The sequence below is a fragment of the Dama dama genome, chromosome 23 (assembly GCF_033118175.1).
Source record: "Dama dama isolate Ldn47 chromosome 23, ASM3311817v1, whole genome shotgun sequence".
Lineage (NCBI taxonomy): Eukaryota > Metazoa > Chordata > Mammalia > Artiodactyla > Cervidae > Dama > Dama dama.
The window spans coordinates 33,001,516-33,027,146 of NC_083703.1; the positions used below are offsets into that span (position 1 = coordinate 33,001,516).

Genomic DNA, 25,631 nt, shown 5'->3' on the forward strand with positions numbered 1-25,631 from the left:
GAGTCCAGGGCAGCTAGTGTGCAAAACACTTAAATCCTCAATGTGTTTCAGCAAAGCATTTTTATTTATTTATTTACATTGGAGTATAATTACTTTACAACGTTGTGTTAGTTTCTGCTGCACAACAAAGTGAATTGGCTGTATGTATACGTAAATCACTGCAGATGGTGACTGCAGCCATGAAATTAAAAGACGCTTACTCCTTGGAAGGAAGGTTATGACCAACCTAGACAGCATATTAAAAAGCAGAGATATTACTTTGCCAACAAAGGTCCGTCTGGTCAAGGCTATGGTTTTTCCAGTGGTCATGTATGGATGTGAGAGATGGACTGTGAAGAAAGCTGAGCACCGAAGAATTGATGCTTTTGAACTGTGGTTTTGGAGAAAACTCTTGAGAGTCCTTTGGGCTACAAGGATATCCAGCCAGTCCATGCTAAAGGAGATCAGTCCTGGGTGTTCATTGGAAGGGCTGATGCTGAAGCTGAAACTCCAGTACTTTGGCCACCTCATGCGAAGAGTTGACTCATTGGAAAAGATCCTGATGCTAGGAGCGATTGGGGGAGGAGAAGGGGACGACAGAGGATGAGATGGCTGGATGGTGTCACTGACTCGATGGACATGAGTTTGAGTAAACTCCGGGAGTTAGTGATGGACAGGGAGGCCTGGTGTGCTGAGATTCATGGGGGTCGCAAAGTGTCGGACATGACTGAGCGACTGAACTGACTGACTGACTGACTGACTGATACATATATCCCATCCCTCTTGAATCTCCTTTCCATTGTCAACCCCCTGCCCCTCAAGATCATCACAGAGCACTGAGCTGATCTCCCTATGCTATACAGCGGGTCAGCAAAGCATTTTTAAAGGCCAGGTAAGGGAGGTGGATTGCAGGGTATGTGATAAGCTTGGGTACAGTTCTCTGATTGGTTGATGGTGAGGTATCAGGGCAGGGTCACAGGGGTTAATATTATCAATCCTTAGGCACTAACAGGTCTGAGGGCTACATGCCCATGATAATCGAGTAGTTAATTTCTTTAATTTGGTGGTGGTTTTAGCATCTGTAAAACAACTTATTAAACACTCAGAAGACACTGTTATTTAGGTATTTCAGAGAGGAGTTACAGCTGGAGTTACAGCTGAGGATGCGGGAGAGGGGTCTGTTGAAGGCCCCATAAAGTCCTACTAGGTTACATGCCTTACTTCACTTGTTAACTTTCACTTTCCGTTAGTTTTTAAATTTCTCTGTACTTCCTGGATAAGCATTCTGTCTTATTTATAAACTCAAATAAGCCTGAGTTTGAAAAAACACAAAGAGTTAGGATTGTGAAGCACACGCAGTTGGTGACTCTCTTGGGCAAGAGTTCTACCTTATGTACTATTTGTCCTTGCAATGCCACCCTGTTCATCCATGATCCCTGGGTCTCTGGAGCTGTCCTGTCCAGTTCAGTAGCCTCTAACCACATGTGATCACTGAACACATGAAATATAGCTAGTTCCAACAGAGTTATGCTATAGGTATGAAAAATGCACTGGACTTCCAAGACAGCATGACCAAAAAAGTTAACTACCTCATTATTTTTAATTGATTATATGATAATGTTTTGAATATATTGGGTTAAATAAGATATATTTAAAATGAAAGCTACCTGTTTCTCTTGACTTGGCAACTAGCAAATTTAGAATTCCATAGGTGGCTTCCATTTGTGGATTTTATTATGTCTCAATCAGATAGCATTGCTCTAGAGAAACAAGCCATCTTTTGTGGCTGCCCCAGGGAACCCCTCTTCATTGGTTTTTCTCATATTTTTTTTAATATTTTAGAAGTTTATCTGTTTTGTTTTTGAAGCCCTTAGAATATGCTGGCATTATTTTCAGCTTCTTGGGCAGCAAAATTAAAATATCCCACCAGAGGGCTCCAGAGAAATACTAAACTTCTTTTTCTCGGTAACTACTGAAACTGTATAGAAGGAATATTTTCTAAAAACATGCATTTTTTTGATGCAGACGTAAAGAACAGACTTGTGGACATGGGGTGAAAGGGAACGAGAGAGTGGGGTGAGCTGACAGTAGCACTGACACATACACCATGTGTAAAAGAGCTCGTGGGAAGCTGTGTATAGCACAGGGAGCTCAGTTCGGTGCTCTGTGATGACCTAGGGGGTGGGATGAGGGTAGTGGGAGGCCCAAGAGGCAGGGAATATATGTATACATATAGCTGATTCCCACTATTGTATAGTAGAGATAAACACAACATTGTAAAGCAATTGTATTCTAATTAAAATTAACATATGAATTTTTCTATTATAATAATACAGTGTTTGAATATCAGGACTGCTCTTTACTTGAATGATGATTGTACACAAAATCTTGAGCTTATACAAAGGTAATGTAAACAGTCCCAGACTTTGAGACAATATTGGACCAATGCATTAAATGAATAACAAAGATACCTTATACTGAAACTTTACTAAGGCAGCACATTTGAGAATATTTCATATCAAACTTAAACATAGAGATTGACATTTATTTGACAGTATAGTTCCTCTTCAAGTAGGATATATTGCTCAGTTGCTCTCTAAAACAGTATCCATAAAAGGGTAATAATAAGCTTTGTGTATTAAATATAACTTCAGTTATTTTCCTGACAAATATTCATCACATTTATTCTGTGCCAGGCCCTATGTCATTTTAGGACATATGGGGACAAATAAAGTGTCTCCTGCCTTCACATGTCATTACTGTCCCTTCCCCCGCTCATTACTATTTTAGTACATGTTTGTAATGTATCAATCATCAAGGTTATGAAATTTGACCCTAACTGTTTGTAGCAACAAATAGGATATTGGTCATTATTACTGATTTGATTAAATCATCATTGTTGTCATGTTTATAATTTATAGTCATATTATCTCAAATGTTTTCCAGTGCAGAAGAACACAATAAGGATGGGTAGTTTAATATTGGTATTAATATTATTTACAATTTTTTATATATATGGATAGTTCGGTTCACGTGATGTGATTTGCTCATGGCAAATTCAGATTTTGGCTGAAAGACTTTGGAATTGAAATCCCCATGATTTCTGCAATGTCACATGTCATCTTTTGGGAGAAAGTCAGTGGCAGTGGATTGGTTCAGAGGCACAGGTGGCCAGCTCACACTACCATGGTTTCAGAAGCTCCTTAGTGACTCCCCTACCTCCTGCCCATTCTGTGCCCTGTGTCAACACATTTTTCTCCTGATTTCATTACGAATTTTGCCCTCTTCTGAGAAATGAATGGCTCCCTAATGTCCATAGAATAGAAGTAAGTTGAAATCTTTTTTGAAAGATTTATTTATTTGGCTGCATTGGGTCTCAGCTGCAGCATGCAAGATTCTTGTTGCAGAGCATGGACTGTCTAGTTGTGGCACACAGGCTTAGTTGCCCCGTGGCATGTGGTATCTTAGTTCCCCAACCAGGGATCAAACCCATGTCCCCTGCATTGCAAGGCAGATTCTTAACCACTGGACCACCAGGGAAGTCCCCTTGAAATCTTTAGAGGCACAAATCTTTTGTGCCTCCGATATTTACAGGACATGGCTAGGACAGATCTGTTGATGATAAAATACAAAAAGAGATAATCTATTGTATCTTCATATGGCCTTGTTGTATGCATAATTGAAAATTAAAAGAGATTTCTCATTTGGCTTCATTTTACAGTGAAAGATGGCTTCCATATCATTTTTAGTCTAATATCAAACACATTCTTGTCTATATTTTGTGAATACCTATGCCAAAAAACAGAAAAATAACTATTAGCTATATTTGCCTATAATAATAAACTGTTTACCATAGAGAATGATATTAATAGAAAATATTGTTACAATTAAAACTCTTTTAAAGTGTTTTCCAAACTCTTCTTTTTTTCTAGAAAGTGATGTGCCTACCAACTGCCCAAGTCAGTGGTGGCCATATGCAGGTCACTGTTACAAGATTCACAGAGAGGAGAAGAAAATCCAAAGAGATGCCTTAAGAGCATGTAGGAAGGAGGGTGGTGACCTAGCAAGTATCCACAGCATCGAGGAGTTTGACTTTATTATCTCTCAGCTGGGCTATGGTAAGAACTTCCATCTGTAATATGCTTGACTCGTCTTCCTGACTTACCATCCATCTCTGGAAAATTTAGTCATAAATGTTAAATTTTATAATCTAGATAAATTCAGATTAACAATTCAATAAACTTAGTGACAAATATTAATTATACCTAAGATATAAAAATTGCATAGTAACTTAAAAAATTTCTATCACTGAGAGAACATTTGATTTTTTCCTTTAACATGGTATCAGCTTATGCATAGCTTTTTATTTTTTTCCCCAATTATTTTTATTAGTTGGAGGCTAATTACTTTACAGTATTGTAGTAGTTTTTGCCATACATTGACATGAATCAGCCATGGATTTACATGTGTTTCCCATCCTGAATCCTCCATCCTCCTCCCTCCTCCCTCCCCATCCCATCCCTCTGGGTCATCCCAGCGCACCAGCCCTGAGCACTTGTCTCATATGCATAGCTTTAAAAATATTATTTTTCTATATAAAACCTGGATTCAGAGCAGTCTTCCTTAAATTTGCGAACAATATTTCACTTGTGTGTGTGTGGAGGTGTTTTCTATTTTAAGGCCGATATTTTGTCTCACAGGAAAGGTCTCTAAATGAACCATCTCATTCTTTGGAGTTTATTTTCTCTATTAATCTAGCTGATGCTGCTAGAATGATGAGCAGAAAAATCAAGAAGATGTTTGATTGGAGTGGTTAGATAGTGGCCTAAACCTTTTGAAGTAGTTCATATATCCCCTTTAGGAGTATAATCTAAGAGATACAGAGAAAATGTAGAAAACTAACATACTGTAAAGTTTTCAAAAACTGGCTATATCAGAAACAATTGAAAAGTGGATAAAGGAGTTGGTAATGCTTATCCTGAAGAGGAGGAGGGTGAGGAAGGATATAATAATGATGGGCACTCAGTGGTACTTGCTGATTAAAGGATGATCATTTTCTTCTTCCACTGGTGAGATTGCTGAGTAGCTGGACCTGTTCATTTCCAGAGAGCAAAACAAGAGGAAATGGATGATGGTGATGCTGGGAATGTTTCCTGACACTTACTGTATGAAAATCGATAGGAGTGGGGGTAGGGGAGAAGAAAAAAACAATGAACAAATGGATGAGAAAAATTAGTCTCAGACAAATACAAAAGATCCCCAACACTGCTGCTGTTAGTGCTTGGCTGAATGGAATCCTTCCTCCTCTGCTCACCTCACTGAATTTAATAGAATGATGATGACATTCTGCTAACTCATAAATTTCTTGATTACTCTATGTTTACCTATCCTGGAACACCTAGACTACACAATAATAATGTAATCAAAACCAAGATATCTGAATAATATCATGACGTAGATGGCATGATGCTTATAGTAGGTGATAAACTTTTCAAGTGAATCAGTGGAAAACAGTTTAAGAGGCTGTAGGGCTAATGTGCAAATTTTCTCTCCTTTATATAATACGGTCTATTATAAAGGAGAACCTTATATATTTGTTGCTGTAGTTATTTTGAATTTGGATGAGGAAGGTTGCTTTTAAACTCAGCTAGAGAATTAGTAAATTTTCACTGGAGAAACCTTCCCTTTTTATTTATTGATAAAGATTTATTTCCTTAAACCATGCAAATAATATTAATAAAAAATAAGTAATAAAGTTAAAATTAGTGTTTCTTTTCCTAAAATGTCAAACTTTCCAGCTACACTTTAGTTAAAAATTCCCTCCTTACCCTCTGAAAAAAAATTGTTTCTGAGTCAAAAGCCTAGAAAACCTTTTTTAGCTAGTTGAGACAATATCTTTCATGTTAATCATGGAAATACAGTGGATAAGTTGGAACCTAACACATATAAATTTTGACTCCATTACCTAAGACAGCTTACTTAACATATTTACAAACAGCTTTGTCTAACAACTTTATGCTCACATCTTATATATTTTTATAGGATCAAGTTTGTGCATATGAACTACAAAAGCTAGATGGGAGAACAGTTTAGTAAGAAAAATGTTTATTGGACCCTCTTATCACTCTGTTATAATTGTGGGACTTGAGAGTTTAGGTTTTCATTGATCTTGAACCTAAAAACCTTGAGGAGTTACATGAGGTCATTTTGGAGCCTATATTTGCTGCTCACAGATCATGATCTGCCAAATTAAGTGAAAGGAAAAGGGATCATCCTGGCAAAGCCATTCATGCTTCATGCTGCTGGAAACATCTGCTGGGGCTGGCACTAGGCCAGCCAGGGACTTCTCCAAAAGCAAAGTTGAGTGACAGCTTTTAGGAGGAAGAGACTGTACCATTTAGGGAAATTCCTATAAGATGTGGCATATTTCTCATTTTCTACTATTAATGCAACATCTTTACAATCTGTTGACAAATAATTTTATTTAACTGTTTAAAGAGCATATCAAGCATCCATGATGGAATTCCAGGGAGGTAACTTAAACATGTTGAATTGTGTATGCCTCCAATTTTTAAAAATGTGGAAATGTGTATGATTTTAGCTGTGAGATTGCAGGCCTTCAATTTTATCCCGTTTATGCTTATGCTATGTAGAACTTTTCAAATTACAACTACTGATAAAGTCAATAATGCTTTTCAGAACAGAATGATTACCTTTTATATCTATACCTGGTAGTTTTTTATTTTAACTTTTGTTTGTTTGGGTTTTTCTGGTATTTTGTGGTGACAATGATGATGGATTCGTTTATATTTATAGACTAATAAGTGCTAAATGCCAAGAGAGTCCATTTATTCAGTTGATGTATCTTCTCACTGTATGGATCATTTTAACTTCTATTACCGTGATTCAACTTTAACAGACACACCTAGAATTTTCTTGATAACAACCTTGTTAGTAAAATAGAAGTGGTTTTTAAAGTTTTTATTTTAAAACCTTCATTACACTAAGATTTAATAGTAGTCAAATAGATTTATGTGTAAATAAACTACATATTTCCAGCACCATGAGTTTGATTGGTATAGTAAATTATTTATAACAAGAAAACAATTTCACAAAATAGAGGGCAATGATAGATCTACTTCAGTTTCATTTTAACAACTCCCAGGAGATTAAATCTGCAGTAGCACAGAAAAAAAGAGTACAGTCACCTTCACAATGTGAAGAATACATTACACATTTCAAACTAAAACTGACAACACAAAATGTCATTGACATCTCAGGGTATAGAGGTAGATCCATTTAACGTGCAAGTGGATGGTGTATTATGATAGTTGTAATATCAAGGGAGTTGTTGATAAAGAAGGGGCCTTCCTTTCCTGATAACCTTTTGATCTTTGGAAAGAAGACTTTGTGTAAATTGCTTCTGTGCTTTTCTTCCTGTTTAGAGCCAAGTGATGAGTTATGGATTGGCTTAAACGACATCAAGATTCAAATGTACTTTGAATGGAGTGATGGCACCCCTGTAACTTTTACCAAATGGCTTCGTGGAGAACCAAGTCATGAAAACAACAGGCAAGAAGACTGTGCAGTGATGAAAGGCAAAGTAAGACATTTTTAATTACTGATATCTAGCAAAAGCCACAGGAAAATTTTCCTTTTGCCCCATTGTCATTGTTTCCATTGTTTCTATCCTAATGAATTGACATAGATCAAAGTTGAACTAGAATTCAGATTCAGTCTCTTGAGTCTCTTGGCCAAGTCATTTTCAAGAAGACCAGAAAAGCAGCAGATAAACTGTTGTTTCAAAGATGAAATTAACCAATACGAATGCTCATATTGTTTGTGTTTGGTTCTAAATTGTGCCATATGATTATATGGCTTGGTTAAACAATTTTCAAAACTTTGGTTCTACTTTCAACTGGTTGCTCCGAGTGGATGTAGACCTGGTTAGATCTACCCTGAGTCCTACAACCTCAAGTCTGTGCTTGGAGAGCTACTTTTGTTATTTTAGGTTACACAGAAGTGTCAAATATGAAACAATGGCTTCCATGTTGGAAATCAGGCAGTTTACCTACGAAGTATATCATCAAGTTATTTTTTGTTAATAGACAATGAATGTGGTGGTTAAGAGGCTGGGTTTTAATGCAAAACATTTCCTTGTTTGTAAAATGAGTATAATTGTACCCAGCTCACATGGTGGGTGTAAAGATTAAATGGGTTAATGCATATAATGTGCACTGTCCCTGGCCCAAACTTGCTGCTCAATAAGTATTAGCTACAGTTTTTGTCATTGTGGTTGGTTTCACAGTGAAAAATTGAAAGCTTAAGGAAAGACTATGTATTAATTATTGAAAGAATAGGCAGAAGAGTGTCTTGGGAAGAGGAAACCAGAGAGCTTTGTTCTTGTGGAGAAGTCAAAAGACAGTATGGCTGAAAGCATAGAGTGAGAGGTGGAGAGGTGGGTAGGAAAAGTACTGGCAATGAGAAAACATGCATTAGTCTAGGAGCAGCCAAACCAAATCTGCAGTTTGTAAATATTATGCTGGCTGAAGAGCTGAGTACCAGATTGTAGTGGCTGAGACTGAGTGAGATGTGAGGATTAAGTCAAAGAGTACAGAAAACACTTTTCAAGATGTTTAGTAGTTGAGGGGAGGAGACGAGCACTCATTTAATGTGAAATCTCTAGGGAAGGTGGAAAAGGTAGAATTTGAAGCAGAATGAAAGATGCCACCTTAATTTCACATGAGGACCCTCATCAATAGAAATAGGAAGAAGGGAGAGAAGGATACTGTTTTCAGGTTGGGTGTGTTGCATGGGAGTGTTCTTTTTGCATAGCTTTATGTGTACTCAGTGGGACTTCCCTGGTGGCCCAGCAGTTAAGACTCCAGGTTTTCACTGCAAGGGAGCTTGGGTTCAATCCCTGGTCAGGGAAATAAGATCCTGCATACTGAATGGTTTGGCAATCAATCAATCAATCAATCAATCAATAAACAAACTAACTCACTTAACTTGAAAACAGTTGCTGGTAGGGATGGATGAGGAGGCTTTGTGCAAACCTTCTGCTGAACCATCACTTAAGGGCTTATGAGCATTTTTAATTTCTCTCTAGTTCTTTCTCCATTGTGACCTGACAGTGAAGATATAAAAACAAACTGTGGCTACAGTTTCTTTCTCCATCTTTGTCAGTTCAGTTCAAATGCTCAGTTGTGTCCGACTCTTTTCGACCCCAGGGACTGCAGCGTGCCAGGCCTCCCTGTCCATCACCAACTCCCAGAGTTTACTCAAACTCATGTCCATTGAGTCAGTGATGCCATCCAACCATCTCATCCTCTGTCATCCCTTTCTCCTCCTGCCTTCAATCTTTCCCAGCATGAGGGTCTTTTCAAATGTGTCAGTTCTTCACATCAGGTGGCCAAAGTATTAGAGTTTCAGCTTCAGCATCAGTCCTTCCAATGAATACTCAGGACTGATTCCCTTTAAGATTGACTGGTTGGATCTCCCTGCTGTCTGAGGGACTCGCAAGAGTCTTCTCCAACACCACAGTTCAAAAGCATCAATTCTTTGGCACTCAGCTTTCTTTATAGTCCAACTCTCACATCCATACATGACCACTGGAAAAACCATAGCTTGACTAGACAGACCTTTGTTGGCAAAGTAGTATCTCTGCTTTTTAATATGCTGTCTAGGTTGGTCATAACTTTTCTTCCAAGAAGTAATTGTCTTTTAATTTCACGGCTTCAGTCACCATCTGCAGTGATTTTGGAGCCCAAAAAAGTAAAGTATGTCACTGTTTCCGTTGTTTCCCCATCTATTTGCCATGAAGTGATGGGACGAAATGCCATGACCTTAGTTTTCTGAATGTTGAGTTTTAAGCCAACTTTTTCACTCTCCTCTTTCATCAAAAGGCTCTTTAGTTCTTCTTTGCTTTCTGCTATAAGGGCGGTGTCATCTGCATACTTGAGGTTATTGATATTTCTCCCAGCAATCTTGATTTGGCTATATCTTTGTAGCCGAAGTCAAATTTGCAGTTTCCTAGTAAAATATCCACTTACCTTTCCTCTTCATAGATGCCTTTTTCTCTTAATAATCTCGAATCTTTGTTTCCCTTTTCAGAGGCACAATTATAAGAAAATAGCATCAAGGTCAAACAACTGATAATCATTAAGACTTTTTCCCCCCCTTGCTTTCTGCAGGATGGGTACTGGGCAGATCGGGCATGCGAACGGCTTCTTGGTTACATCTGTAAGATGAAATCACAAGCCCAAACTCCAGGAGTAGTGGAAGTGGAAGCAGGCTGCCGGAAAGTGAGTATAGAACGCACCCCATGATTTCAGATCAGCAAATTTGATGTGATAGACTTAGCTTATTTTTGTCTGTGAAAGTACTTAATTGTCATAGTAGCCAAATGCTTCAGCTTCAAGATATTGCTAATCTTTGACCCAGTGGATTGTCAAGGACATTTCTAGTGGATAACCTTAAGTTGTAGACAGCAAATGATCCTTAGTCATTTTTTCCATTTTTAATATTTCTGGTGACCTTGTTTTTGGTGGGGATTCATCTCTGTAAATCTCTGAGGATCTCGAAGGCAGAAAGTCTACATTCCAGCTGGTAGTAGCTAGTAGTAATTCAGCTAAAGCAAGTCAAGCCATGCAATCCTATTGTGTTTTAATTTCATCTGCACTGTGGTTAGTAGTATCTCCTCACAAGTCTTATTTTTCTTTGAGGTTAAAGTAGATTATTTCTGTGAAATAGTTTCTGAAAACGCAAAGAAGCTACAAAAATACAGGGTGTATGGTTATCATTTTCCTGTTTGATTGCTGAGTTGCCCATCTTCCTCTTTTTTCCTTTCTCACTTCTCTTGGATAAAAATAAAGTAGCAACTGATTTTCTGTCCAAGAGTGTCACGTTATGGTCAAATCATCCTATAACAAACACCAGAATTCATGAAACATAATTGAGTACTATACCATTAAACCATAAAGAAAAATAGAGCAGACACAGAAAATCACAGACTGTGAGAGATAGAAAAAGTATCTTAGTGACAATTGAAACCCCCCATTTAAATTTTGCATTCTGGAAATTTCAGCCAGAGAAGTGATAACTTTTTCAAGTCACACAGAGGGAAGTTAAGAACCCAAGTCTTCTGCTAAGTTCTTACACTTTCACTGCTGGTTTAACTACCAGTACACTTATATATTCTTTGCTTAATCATGTGCGTATACAGGAGATTGCCTATTATTGTAACATTCTGTAATTAATAAACCAATCCTTAAATTTTACTGAAGTGAAGTGAAGTGAAAGTATCCCAGTCGTGTCTGACTCTGTGATACCATTGACTGTAGTCTGCCAGACTCCTCTGTCCATGGCCTTCTCCAGGCAAGAATACTGGAGTGGGTTGCCATTCCCTTCTCCAGGGGATCTTCCTGACTCAGGGATTAAACCCAACTCTCCTGCATTGGCAGGTGGATTCTTTACCACTGAGCCACCAGGGAAGCCCTAAAAGATAAATATTACATTTCTAATTAGACAGGAGAGGAAGCAAAGACTTAGAGATATTAATTTGGCAAGTTTTTAAACACACATGCTTTAGGCAGTGGTTTCCTCAAATCATTGGGAAGAGTAGGAAAAAAATCCACTTGCTGACAAAAGAACAGAGAGGTTTTTTTTTTTTTTGTCTGAGCCTGGGTACTTGGTGTTTTAGGAGTATTTTTGAGAGTTCAGAACTACAGAGTTTCTGTGGTCAAGATCTGGGATTCAGTTTGCAGTTCATTGCTATCTCTGTGGGAAACCTTGATTTAAGAAATTAACTGAAGTGGTCCTGAGTTGCTAATATTCCTGGATGTCTGATAGATGCACCTGTAAATCCTCTTTTGAAGACCTCTTCTCCAGGCTGACTGAGAATCCCACAGATGAGTTTGAAATCCAAAATTATAAAACATACCACCATGAGCTTTAGATAGTGGAATGAATGGATGTGATGTTAAAGTGAATGTTTTTTTAAATGCTTATGAGAAGTAAGAGGTGGAATTGAAACCATGGACCAGACACCATGTATTATGTGAAATTTCTTTATGATTCAATTCTAAATATGTTTTGTTTCCATTAAGATTCTTTGACCTGTGAACTGGGGTGTGTGTGTGTGTGTTTTCATGGTGGTGGAAGTTTTGGTGGCAGTAACGGGAGTTTTGTGTTTTAGTTTCTAAATAATTGGAGGTACTATTAATTTTCATTCCACTGCATTGTGCTCATATAAAGTTTTTGCTGTTAGTTGTTGAGATTTTCTTCATTATCTAGTTCATAATCAGTTTTTCTAAGTATTCTATCTGTGCTTGAACACAGTGATCTTTGATCTGGGGGTTCAGGGATCTATATAACGGTGACTAGATAAAACTTGGGATGATCCCCTGGGGTAGAAAATAGCAACCCACTCCAGTATTCTTGCCTGGAAAATTCCATGGACAGAGGAGACTGGCAGGCTACAGACCATGGGATCTCAAACAGTCAGACATGACTGAATGAGCACTGATAAAACTTAGCAATTATATTATCCAGATATTCTGTATTACTAATATTTTGTCTGCTTGACATAATATTCTCATTGTGATTCTATCAAGTTTTATCTTATATACTTTGCTATGTATTTATATCTTTCTGGTGAATCAGTTCTTTATTATGTAGTTATTTTCTTCATTCATACTAATGATTTTTGTCATAAAGTCAATTTTAAATAATATTAATATTGCCATAGAAGCTATCTTTTGTTTTGTGTTTCCCCAGAATCCTGTTTTCCAACTGATTGCTTTTAATTATTCTATGTAACTGTAGTTTAAGAATGGGTCTTGTAAATGAATATCTGCATTTTCATTTTAATCTAATTTGAGGAACTCTGGCTTTTAACTGGTGAAGACATGAGCTTATATTTGTTTTGCATACCAATCTATTTGAATTTGTTCCTACCATATTATTATGTGCTTTATTTTGTTTACCTTTCTGCTTTCTTTCTTTTTTTCTCTTTTTGTGCATATCATTGGTTCACATTGGTTCTATTGAATATATTTTCCCCCTTTTCCTCCTCTGAAAAAAGTGAAAGTTCCTCAGTTGTGTCAGACTCTTTAAGACTCCATGGACTGTAGCTTGCCAGGCTCCTCTGTCCATGGAATTCTCCAGGGAAGGGTACTAGCGTGGGTAGCCATTCCCTTCTCCAGGGGCTCTTCCTGACCCAGGGATCAAATCCAGGTCTCACACGTTACAGGCAGATTCTTTACCATCTGAGCCACCAGGGAAGCCCCCTTTTGGAAATTCTACATTTTTACTCCTTTTTTTTCAGAATGGTTAATCTTATATTTTTAACATGCATTCTTGTCTTGAAGTTAACCAGTTTCTTTCTCTGCTTCCTGAATAAAATGAATGTTATTATTCCACTAATGATTCAGAGTTTTTTAAAATTTGAAATAATGTTAGACTCATGAGAAGTTAAAAAAAAAGAGTACCGAGACGTCCCCTCTATCATCCACTTGACTTCTGCCAATGATAGCGTCATATCTAACCAGAGTACATGATCACAACAGGTGGTTGGCATGGATACAATATTGTTAACTAAACTACAGATCTTGTTACTATTCCATTCTTTAGCTTTCCACTTCCAATTAGTTATCTTTGCTATTTGTCCAGGCAGTTAGATCTGCATTTACTGACATTTATTGACTATTTTGCTCGGTGTAGACTTTTAGCTCACTTACTCCTCTTGACTTTACTTTCTTGCTAAAGTTAAACTTTCAGAAGTTCTTTTTGCTGGGATTTGGGAGTGGAAAACTCTCTGTCTTTGTTTGAAAATGTCTTGAATTCGTTTTCCCTCTGCATAGTAATTTAGGTAAGTCACTGTAGAATTCTAGATTGACAGCTGTTTTCTGATAGCTCTCTATATATTATTTCACTTTCTCCTGACCTTTATTTGTGCCATTGGATTTCCTGTTAAACTAATTCTTCTTCTTCTTTTTTTATTTAAAAAAAGTGGATAATGTGTATTTTCTCTCTGATTGATTTTAAGATTTTTTTTCATTGTCTTGGATTTGGATTTGCTTTATTGGTTCCATTTGGTGTGGAGTATCTCTTCATTTTGAGGATTTGTATCTTTCCTTTCTTGAAAGTTACCAGTCATTCATTCTATTCAATGCTTCTCAAACTTTTTTCAGGATTCTTTTCAACATCATTCACCATTTATGCATGCTCAGTTGCTTCAGTCCTGTTTCCTGCGTCTCTGGCACTGCCGGCATATTCCTTAATGCTGAACCATTGGGGAAGCCCTCTTATCTTCTATATTTTCTATCAATATTATTTTAAACATCTTCTCATAGTCTCATCTCTCTTCTACATTCAGTCAGCTTACTAATCTTTCTGAAACCACATTTTCTATGCTTTATCTGTCCATTGAGTTTTTAACTTCATATTTTTCTTTTCTAGAAATTCTGTTTTTTTGTGTAATCAAATCCTGTTTTTCTTTGTTCATAGTATTTTGATCTTTCCTCATTGATTATGTTTCTTCCTTTGTCAACTAAATTACCATAACATGCTTCTTTTCCACTTGGTTTTATTATGTTAAACTGTTGACCCTTCCTTAAAGGAGACATTTTTCTTACATGGTTTATAATTTTTGGTTGTGAATTAGTTCACCGTCCCATCTCCTCCTACCCTCAAATGTCAACATGACCTGGGTTGTGGAAATATTTCTGTTGTGTGATTTTGCATTTTAATTCTCAAAGCACCTGCAAGATTCTTCTTTTGTGTATTTTATTTTTCATGTTTTGAGTATGGAGTCTCATACAGTGTGGATAGTGTAAAGTTGGGGCTGGCATCCAGCTGTGGCACAGACTTGGTACTTGTTTTCAGCAGAAGAATTTTTTTCTTCCTGCATCCAAATCCCCAAGCAAATGACAAGGATCTCTTAATTTCCTGTTTTTGTGGGTGGTGTTTTCTTGCTCTCCTTTCACAGAGGGGCTACCATGAGTGGGTATCATCTTTACACAAGGACTTAAGTTCTATGGGCTTCCCTGATGGCTCATGGGAAGAAACCCGCCTGCCAATGCAGGAGATGTGGGTTTAATCCCTAGGTTGGGAGGATCCCCCAGAGAAGGAAATGGCAACTCATTCCAGTATTCTTGCCTGGGAAATCCCATGGACAGAGGAGCCTGGCGGGCTACAGCCCACAGGATCAGAGAAGAATCAGACATAACTTAGTGACTAAACAGCAACAATCAGTTCTCTCTCCCTGCCTCGGGTGTGCTGATGGCCCAATATCCTAATCTGTATAAACATTAAAACCCTAATCCGTAAACTTGAGGACCTTAATCTTGGTCTGAAATATGACTGGGCAACTACAATCTCAGCTTGTACATGTTCTATTCCAACTTTTTCGTCTTCTAGTACTTATTTTTGAACCTGAAGATTTCTCCTTCTTTCTCTCAAATTCCAGTATGGATCTTCCATTTATTGCTGTGTTTTTATTTAGCATTTCTATGTGTTTGAATTGTGGGAGAGGAACATGTCAAATTATGATGCCAGGAGTTTGATAAGTACTAAGCTTTGACCAGATGGCACAGCTTTGTACTTAGCATCTACTGCTGTCTTCACTAGGTGACTAGGCTTGTTATTCTGCAAATTAGTTCCTGTGGCTACCTATTCTAAAACTGAGAACTTAGCCATTTCGTTCAGTTTCTCTGGTAAACATTTCACAAATCGTTTTTGTTGAAAATTGCATCAGAATGGAAAGACTGACTCCCCTCATCCCCATTTTGTATCATAATTTGTCAAATGAGGAACAGTGCACTCCTGTTTTCTTTATTCACAGGAATTGTTTTCATTGCATATCAAGTTACTGATATTTGTGTTATTTACATGCTTCTATTGTTTATCAATTTGTGTTTCAAGATATAGAAATTATTAAAATAATATTATGTAATAAATACGCATGATATTCTGCTTGATAATATTAATAGGGCTGGAAAAGGCATGGATTCTACTGCTATTTGATTGGACACACACTTTCAACATTTACAGAAGCAAACCAAACCTGTGTAAGTGAGAAGGCTTACCTAACAACTGTTGAAGACAGGTATGCAACTCTTCTATTTAAAAAATATATATATCAAATAATGAAACTTTTTAGAAGAGTATATCAATATGCTCTAAATTTCTGAGTAAATTACACTGAATCTTGAAGTACGGTTTGTAAATATAGAAGCAGTAAAAATCATATTTTTATTTGGATTCTTCATTGCAAACAGTAAAAAATATTTTGCTACTTTTAGTACCATAAAACAAGAACAGTTTGCTAATACTCCAGTAAATGTTGTTTATAGATCTAACTTTTTTAATGTAGTAGAACTCAAAGTTTTTAAAGCAGAGAAAGTAAGGAAATATTATCATCTCGAGAAATCAAACATTCTATTTTTACTACCACCTCCAACATAGAAAAAGGTAGATGGGAACTTCCCTTGGCAGCCCAGTGGCGGGGGCGGGGGGTGGCGGGGAAAAAGCAGAGAGATTTTCTAGGCTTACTAGACGAAAAGGTCCAGAAAATGATGTGGACATAGAGAATTTTATGTAACTTTTAACTTCTAGCGTTCTGTCCTTCTTTGAGATTTCAGTATTTATTTTTCTCTTACTTTTTTCAAGAAACTTAAAAGAAATTTAATTTTCTGAATTGTCCATTTGATTTGGAGTAAACTGGTAAAAATGATTGAATTTTAATACAGTAAGTTATATTTATTGGCCTTTCAAAGCAGGCCCAATAAAATCTAGAAGATGCTATTGATACTAAAATTCTTTGATAAAATAAAAGACGTCATAGAATTCATAGAATTCGTATAGTCTTTATAAAAAAACTTATATTTCAACATTCTTTCTTCATGTATAATTAAATGTCTGATACATTGCTCACCTCTGAAAATCAGAACATAGATACTTTTTTATCTTATGACCTGGAAGTAAGCTACACAATTTTAAGTACCTTGGGAGCATTTTCTGGTCTATCTTGTTGGTCTTTGAGTCTACTGGAGCATAGATGTCCCTAGATTTTCTATTTTAGGTTTGCTTTGTGTGTGTGTGTGTTTTCTGTGATATTTGTGTTCAGGAACTCACTAACTCTGTGGTTCAATTTGGTCTTTAAGCATTTAAGAAAAATTGAGTTTCTTATTTTTAATTTTTTTTTTTTTTTGGTTTGTTCAGTTTAGGGAATCAAATTATTCAGACTAGGGTCAAACCAATGTTCTGTTATTGTGGTTTTCTCTCCATTTCCGCTCTGCCCTTGCTAGAGCCATCTACAACTCCCTTGTTCCTGGAAATTTTGAACATCACTTTTCTTTTGCTCCAAAGAGAGACCTTTTTGCGTATGCTGCTGCGTCACTGTCATTTATCAATTAAGACAAATTTTGTTTGCCTTACTAACCACAGTGTATTATTACCAGATGATGCCAAATATAAAGATGAGATCCAGAGGGAGAAAAAATGTTGGAGCTTGTGATTCTGCTCCCAGTTCTTTCTAGAGATTGAATCTCTTGTTTTCTATATTTCTTGATAATATTCTCTGTTGTTTCAGAGCTGAGAAATGGGAATGAAATTGAGGGAAAATTCGACACAGATTTTCTGATTGTATTATCTTTAATAATGTTGCAGCCTCTCCACTTCGCCAAGAATTGTGTAGAGCATCTGAAGTATTTGGAAAGTGAACTGATTTTTAAACATTGTATTTTAAAAGGCAACAGGATAAGTAGAGGGACTGAAGAGAAATAGTTTGGGTACATTTGAATGATTTTATCCTATCAGCCGTATGATACTTTTCCTTCATAAGATCATATTTCCTTAGCAAAAATTTGCATAATTTAAATGACAAGAAAATAGGACATAATAGGTTTGATTTGCCAACTAAAAGATCGCACAGGCATACAACTGAGGTGTTTTTTCATGTGGATAATTAGAAAAATTCACTTTTTTCCTAAAATTTAGTTAAATTTTTTTTTAAGATATGAACAAGCCTTTCTGACTAGTTTGGTTGGATTGAGGCCTGAAAGATATTTTTGGATAGGACTTTCTGATGTACAACAAAAAGGCACCTTTCAGTGGACCGTCGAGGAAGGCGTTCAGTTCACACACTGGAATTCAGATATGCCAGGTATGTGCAGGGCTTCCGTTTCAGGTTTCCATTCACCCCACATATCCATTTGGCCAAACCTGTGATTCCTTCATGTACCTTTCCAAACAGACTTCTGTAAATTTATTGTACTATTAAAATTGTATTATTTTTTATTTCCCTCTCTTTTTTCTTTTAAAAATGTTCCCATCAGTGTGCAGTGGTCTAAGATAAAAAGGAAGAGAAAACTACTAGGTTATTTGGTGCCACTCTATTTGAAGTATTTATGAAATAGTGATGAAATCCTTAATGGTCAGAAAGATTCCATGGTGACCATTGGTTCACTTATTTCTGAGAACTTAAAACTGTCCTCAAGGGATATAAAACTTTCAATGTGACTGCAAATAGAAATATGACTGTGCTTCAGTGGTAGAACAAGACTGAGAGCTTGTGTGGAATGTATTATTTCAGTATCTTGAATGGGCCACCTCATTAGCTCTTTTTGATGAGTCCCCTACATACAAATCCACAAGTGGTGAACTTTCAAAGATGTGAATGTGCCGCTGGATGCGGCCGTTGTACTATTGTACTGTTCAAGGTACTGTACTGTAATATTAAAATTGTTTTCTTTATTTTTGTTTTTTATGTATTATTTGTGTGAAAAGTATTATAAATCTATTATAGTACAGTACTATATAGCCATCTATGTTAGTTGGGTTCCTAGACTAACTTTATTGGACTTAGAAACAAATGGGACTTAACAAATGCACTCTCAGAATGGAATTTGTTTGTATGTAGGGGACTTATGTATATGACTTGGATTTAGTTTTATACTTATAGGAAACCCATAAGCTAAGTTTCAGTATCCTCCTTGTGTCATGGTGGAAACTGGGACTTGGAAAATTTATAAGCATGGATTTAGACTAATCTTTGTAATTCCCAAATCCATGCTCTTTGCATGGAGGTCACCCTTTCTCCCTATAAATTTTTATTTGCCTTCTTTAATAAGAAGTTTCTGAAATAGACACTCAAATTCTTTTTTGCTTTTTTTATGCACTGGTGTCATAGTCTATGATGTAGTTCAGTATGACTGCACTCAGGAAATTCAGCATCCTTAGAGCAAATGTTTCATTGTGCCTAGTTAAAAAGCTATGGAAGGAATAATGGAGTTTAAGTATGCAAATTAACTGCTTGGCCTAATAAGTCCACATCTTCAGAAGTTTTTAAAATTTGTATCCTCAGTCATCAATAAGGAAAATAGATCAGTAATTTGGATAGTGTGATTTCAGTTTAATTAATTGAACATTCTGGAAAATAGTAAGATTTAAATTTATTTTGAAAGAACAGGGCAGTATATTAAGAGCTGAGTGCATTTTTTTTTTTTTTTGAGTGGTAATTTTTACTCGCCAGGCAACATGCCTTAATTTCACTGGTGTTGATCATTTAGCAGTAGGATACTGAGAGATTAATCTAGGAACATCCTTAGGGAATAAAAATAAATCAAACCACAGTCATAGGGAATTAGCAGTCATAGAGAAAATACTTTGGGAAAAGTGTAGATCTCCAAAACTAAACATACACTGCCTTTAAAAGTATAATAATCAAAGATTATCTCATCTTATCAGTAAGAAATCCTAATGTTTTTAAAGTTCTATCTTAATGTTATTTTGAAATAAACTATGAAGCTTAGTATAGTCCACATTTTCTTTTATATACTTTTTTATCCATTAAAAAATCTTAAAATGAAGATATACATGTATATGTATGAATCACTTTGCTGTATACCTGAAATTAATACAACATTGTTAACCTATGCTCCAATATAAAATAAAAAATTTTAAAGGGCACAAATGAACTTATCTACAAAACAGAATTATAGATGTAGAAAATAAAATTATGGTTACCAGGGGATAAGGGCAGGGAGGGATAAATTGGAAGATTAGGATTGACATATACACACTATATATAAAATATATATATGTATTTATACTATATATAAAATAGATAACTAATATGGACCTGTTGTATAGCACAGGGAGCTGTACTCAATACTCTGTAATGGCCTCTATGGAAAAAAGAATCTACAAAAGAGTGTATGTAAGTGTATGTATAACTGAATCACTTTGTTGTACACTAGAAACTAATACAACATTTTAAATCAACTATACTCCCATATAAAATAAAAATTAATTAAAAAAAAAACTTCCTTGGTAAAACAAAACCCCTGTTATTTTTGTCATTATGATAAATTTTATCATACTAAAAATATTGTATTGTTATGTCTGTGTTCGGGGAGGACCCTGCCAGATATTAGAAATACAAAATGTTACCAAAACCCTGACAATTTTTTTTTTTTCTTTCAGAGTTGCTTTCACATGAAGGCCTTGGGTTACCTCCTGGTGACTTTTAATTATTTTTTTTATAGGAGTACAAGTTGCTTTACATTGTTGTATTCGTTTCTGCTGTAAATCAGAATGAGTCAGCCATATGTATGCATATATCCCCTCTCTTTTGGATTTCCTTCCCATATGGGTCACCACAGAGCATTGAGTACATCTCCCTGTGCTAATCAGCAGGTTCTCATTAGTTATTTATTCTATACATAGTATCAATAGTGTATATATATCAATACCAATCTCCTGATACATCCCACTCTCCCTTCCCCCCTTTGTGTCCATATGTTTGCTCCCTACGTCTATCTATGTCTTAATTTCTGCCAAACCTTGCCATGCGAGATTATATTGATAATTCAGTTGGGGATACAGGCCACACAAATAGGAGGCAAATAATGGTTCAGAAATAGGACAAAGCAATTGCGAAATGCTGCAGAGTGTTTCCCCTACATTTTCTTATCCCTTGTAGATTTTACCCCACTACTCGAGGCTCAGGTTTGAACTCTCTTCTTTGAGCACAGCCAGGTTTCACAGTCACCTGTCGTGAATTCTGCTTTGTTACCTTCAGGACGGAAAGCCGGGTGTGTTGCCATGAGGACTGGGGTTGCAGGGGGCTTGTGGGATGTCTTGAGATGTGAAGAAAAGGCAAAGTTTGTGTGCAAACACTGGGCAGAAGGAGTCACTCGCCCGCCAGAGCCCACAACCACCCCCGAACCCAAATGTCCAGAGGACTGGGGTGCCTCCAGTAAAACAAGCTTGTGCTTCAAGGTAAGTATCCATTGCTGAGCTCTTAAAGAATTTGGGATATGTTTCAGCCTAAAGAGTCATCTAAGGAATGAGAACAAAACAAAAGCAATGCCCGGGTTGAACCTATTGAAATTCCGATGTTATTGATCTGAAAGGGGACTTGGGCACTTGTTTTGAAAGAGCTCTCCTTGGGTGGAAAGATAAGAACCAGTTTCATTCAGACCAACAAACATGACCAGTACCATAAACAGAAGTCACACCAGCCTTTCTTCCCCTGCTCTGCCTTTATCACACCATACACTTGGCATCTTTCTTCTTTCCCATGCTTTCTGAGCTCACAATTCTTTTTCTCTTAATGAAACTTCCTTCCTCACCTCATGCTATCCTATGGCATCCGTTTTGGCTCTGTTCTTGGAGCTCAAGCTTTTGGCTAAGTGAATTGATAAACGAATCTGGAATCACGCCACATGGGGATTCTAGAGAGAATATTCCTTTGTTCTTATTTAACCCCTGATTATGATGCCTGATGGAAGATGAAGGACTGTTAAGTAGGGAGTACATGGCCATTCAGTGACTCGTAAATGACAGTTTGATACCCTGTAATCACTTAGTACATTCCTATGTGAGATCACCCATGTTCTCTTTATGCAATCAAGTTCACCTAAACAAATAAAAAACATACCCCAACTCCAATGAATTAAGCATTTGGGTCTTTTTCTTTCTTGTAAATCATATTCTTTCTAGAGAAGGTTGGATTTAGCCAAACATAGCAATGTATTGGGTTGGCCAAAAAATTCATTTGTGTTTTCCTGTAAGATGTTACAGAAAAACCCAAACGAATTTTTGGTCAACCCAATACTTAACTACCACTTAATGACATTTTTCTCTAATGGCCAATTCTCAGGACCTCTTTTATTCCATCCTTTGAGGCATATGACCCTGGCATGTTTTGTAAGACAGTTAGACAAAGCTGATGAAGAACTTCAGTTGCTAATGTGTATTGGAATGAGGTTGTTTAGTCTCTAACTTAAGGGCTAATTTGTTTGGTAACTACCACTAGCAGTAACAGACTAATGAGCTATCTAATACACATTAGCCAGTCCAACTTAAAGTGTAATTTACATAGAAGGGAAAGTATTGGGCCAAGACTGGAGAGGATTTTATGAATGGGTTGAAAACTAATACAAAGCAAATCAGGTATTTTATTGTTGCCTCTGGAAACTTTTGAGTTATTACACAAAGGCCAGGTTCGTCCTATACATAGCCATTCACTGGAGAGCGGCAGGCTGTGGAGATTTGTTGCAGGATTTCTGAGAGAAGGTGCAGAATTCTCCAGAGCTGGGACATGAACCAAGAGTTCCAGCAGACATTTCTGGGTAGATGTCTAACAAATTCAAATGTGTGCTTCCCTAGGAATTATGATTTTGGAGGTGCTTGGGGTAGGATTTGTCTGCAAATATATAGACCATCTTTGTACATACTAAGGTGTGAAAATTCTTAATAAACTTCAGCTATCAGTAAATTGATTTACAAAAATAAAATCTTTTATCACCATCTACACAAGTTGAGGTACTCACAGAGGTCTTGGGAGGTACTACAATGAAAATTTGCTCAAGGCACACGTGTCCCGATAACTCAAGTAGCGTCAAGGTGAAGATTGCCTCAGGTTGCTTGATGACAACTAGACAAACACAGGTCTATTGGAAACAAATTCCTTTTCTACAAGCCTACAGTGATACAGGCCATGTCTCATGAGAAACAATGAATGAAAGTTATAAAAGTTGATGGATACAATGATGTAAACTCCTGTACTGTTTACATCCTGATGGATCCCTGTGGGTTCCATTCCCCCAGCAGTCCTCTGGGTAATAGGACATATTCTCTAAATTCTAAATAAATATTAAATTTAGCTTACGTACCATCTTTTTATATGCTCTGCCCAATTAGTGTCTGTCATGCCATGACCTCCAATCTTTGTTAAAATATGCAACCATAAGCAAAAATTATAAGACAATTTTAAGAACATACCAATGAAGTACTGGAAGACTCCCAGGTTATTCAGTGTTTAAGTTAAACAGGATAACAAACTGTGGCACTATCTTAGGGAGGTTATTATCCTTAAATTTTTTTTTTGATGTTTGCTTTCTCTATATCAAGTTTCTTTCATTCTTTTCCATCTGAATGGCATAGTTGACACTTAAACAAATTAATCCTATCTTATGCAAGAAGCTGTATGCCTAACCCATATACCTAAACCTTTCAGTCCGACATTTTCAGTGCTATAAAATAATTCTATTTTTTAGGGTTTTCTCAACAAAATCATCTGCCAAACTTTGTTACTGAAATATTCTCTCACAAACTGATTTTCAGTCAAGAGAATTACATTGCTTGGGGCCATTGTAATGTCTTGCTTTTCACTAAATGAAATCTCGTCAAAAATAGATAATTATTTCTCTTGGTTTGATAAGCTGTGAAGTGTAAAATAAATTCTGAATCTGTATCACTTTTAGCTGTTTGCAAAAGGAAAACATGAGAAGAAAACGTGGTTTGAATCTCGAGATTTTTGTAGAGCTCTGGGTGGAGATCTAGCTAGTATCAATAATAAGGACGAACAGCAAGCAATATGGCGGTTAATAACGTAAGTATCTTTTCTATTTAATACTCCTTCCTTTGACCCTTTGAGTCCACATTTGTTGTTGTTATTCAGTTGTCAAGTTGTGTCCGACTCTGCAAACCCATGGACTGCAGCATGCCAGTTTTCCCTGTCCCTCGTCATCTCCCAGAGTGTGCCCAGGTTTATGTCCGCTGAGTTGGTGATGCTGTATCCCAAATCTATGGGCACTTTTGGACCTAGTTTCACTTCCAAATTCTGGCCTGGAGAATTCCATGGACAGAGTAGCCTGGCAAGCTACAATCAGTGGGATTGCAAAAAGTCAGACACGACTAAGTGACTTGCACTTCACTTCCAAATGCTTTAATTTTATAGCTATAAATCCCGAGATGAATTGCTCTATAAAATCATAAGACACTTATTATTCATTTATTAAACAAATAAATGAATGAATATCTCAATGCTTTACAATTATTTCAAACAGCAGCTTGTTTTCAGGATATTTACAAGTTGTACCAAAATGTGCAACTGTTGCATAATACTTATATTTAGTCATTTAATCCTTCACCTGTGTACTGACCAATTGATATTTTGGGAGTCATTTTCAAATTTGATTAGGACTCGTAGGTAACCAAACTTGGTTCATATAGTACCATAAGCTACCTTTATATCTTGTATGTTGCAGGGCTAGTGGAAGCTACCATGAACTATTTTGGTTGGGACTGACATATGGAAGTCCTTCCGAGGGCTTTACTTGGAGTGATGGATCCCCTGTGAGTAATTTGATTTCATAGATAATTTTCTTACTTTTATTGTATCTTTATTTTGATGTTTTCCTTTGGGGTTACTCAAAATTTTTGGTAATATGGGTTATGATGATAGTTAGAGACATTTTTCTATGTAAAATAAATGCTATGTTAGGGTCATTATTCTGCCTCTGACCCAGGACAGGTATGTTCACCAGAGGTGTGACCATGGTAGACTGAAAAAAATTAGGAAACTGATTCTTCTAATTTATATAAAATAATGTCTTCCTTCTCTCATGCCAAATTGGTATGTAAGTAGCTAGACTTCTTAAAAACTGTGTTTTATGATGTCTTATAGACTAGGAGATATGGAAACAACTTTTAATATTCTATTAGAAACCATTGACTTTTGTCAGCCAGTGACTTTTGTCAGACTTCTCCATTCTCAGCAATGGGGAAGCGGGAGGCTCTGGCACATGCTGGCAGTCATTGCAGGGAGTGATTTTGTGTAATTTCAGTGCTACCTCCCCTTGCCACCCATTAGCAACTTTTCAAAGCATTTGTGTAGGGTGGATTATTTGATGGCTCCATTGATAACAAGGATTTTGCATTTAGATCTCTGGGAAATAGATCATGATATAGGCTATAATTCCTCTCTGAGAACACCATAGTGGACCTAATCCTTGCCCTCCACTTATTTCCAGTATTCATCTTGGTAACGTTTGGTAGCTTTGTTAGCAATATCCAGAAGTCCTTTTTGTTTGTAAGAAGAACTAGTTTTATTTCTTTTTCCTAGTGAAGTGAAGTTGCTCAGTCGTGTCCGACTCTTTGCAACCTCATGGGCTGTAGCCTACCAGGCTCCTCCGTCCATGGGATTTTAAAGGCAACAGTAATGGAGTGGGTTGCCATTTCCTTCTCCATTTCTTTCTCCTACCCCTCTAATAAAAGAAAGTTTCAGATATCACAATGAAATGTTATCCCTTCAGAATGAGATATAAATTTAGGAGCTCCCAATACTGAGAAGTGGAACT

The 25,631-nt window shown here is 36.7% G+C and overlaps 1 protein-coding gene across 2 annotated transcripts in view; it reads left to right on the plus strand.

Moving 5' to 3' along the window:
* MRC1 (mannose receptor C-type 1) overlaps positions 1–25,631 on the plus strand; it is a 107,295-nt gene that overhangs the window by 38,168 nt on the left and 43,496 nt on the right. For both annotated transcript variants that reach the window (XM_061126316.1, XM_061126314.1), the window contains exons 7-14: positions 3,912–4,097; positions 7,425–7,582; positions 10,173–10,283; positions 15,972–16,087; positions 17,997–18,145; positions 21,065–21,264; positions 23,754–23,881; positions 24,540–24,627. In XM_061126316.1, coding sequence (XP_060982299.1) covers positions 3,912–4,097; positions 7,425–7,582; positions 10,173–10,283; positions 15,972–16,087; positions 17,997–18,145; positions 21,065–21,264; positions 23,754–23,881; positions 24,540–24,627 — 1,136 coding nt within the window. The remainder of the gene's footprint in view (positions 1–3,911; positions 4,098–7,424; positions 7,583–10,172; positions 10,284–15,971; positions 16,088–17,996; positions 18,146–21,064; positions 21,265–23,753; positions 23,882–24,539; positions 24,628–25,631) is intronic.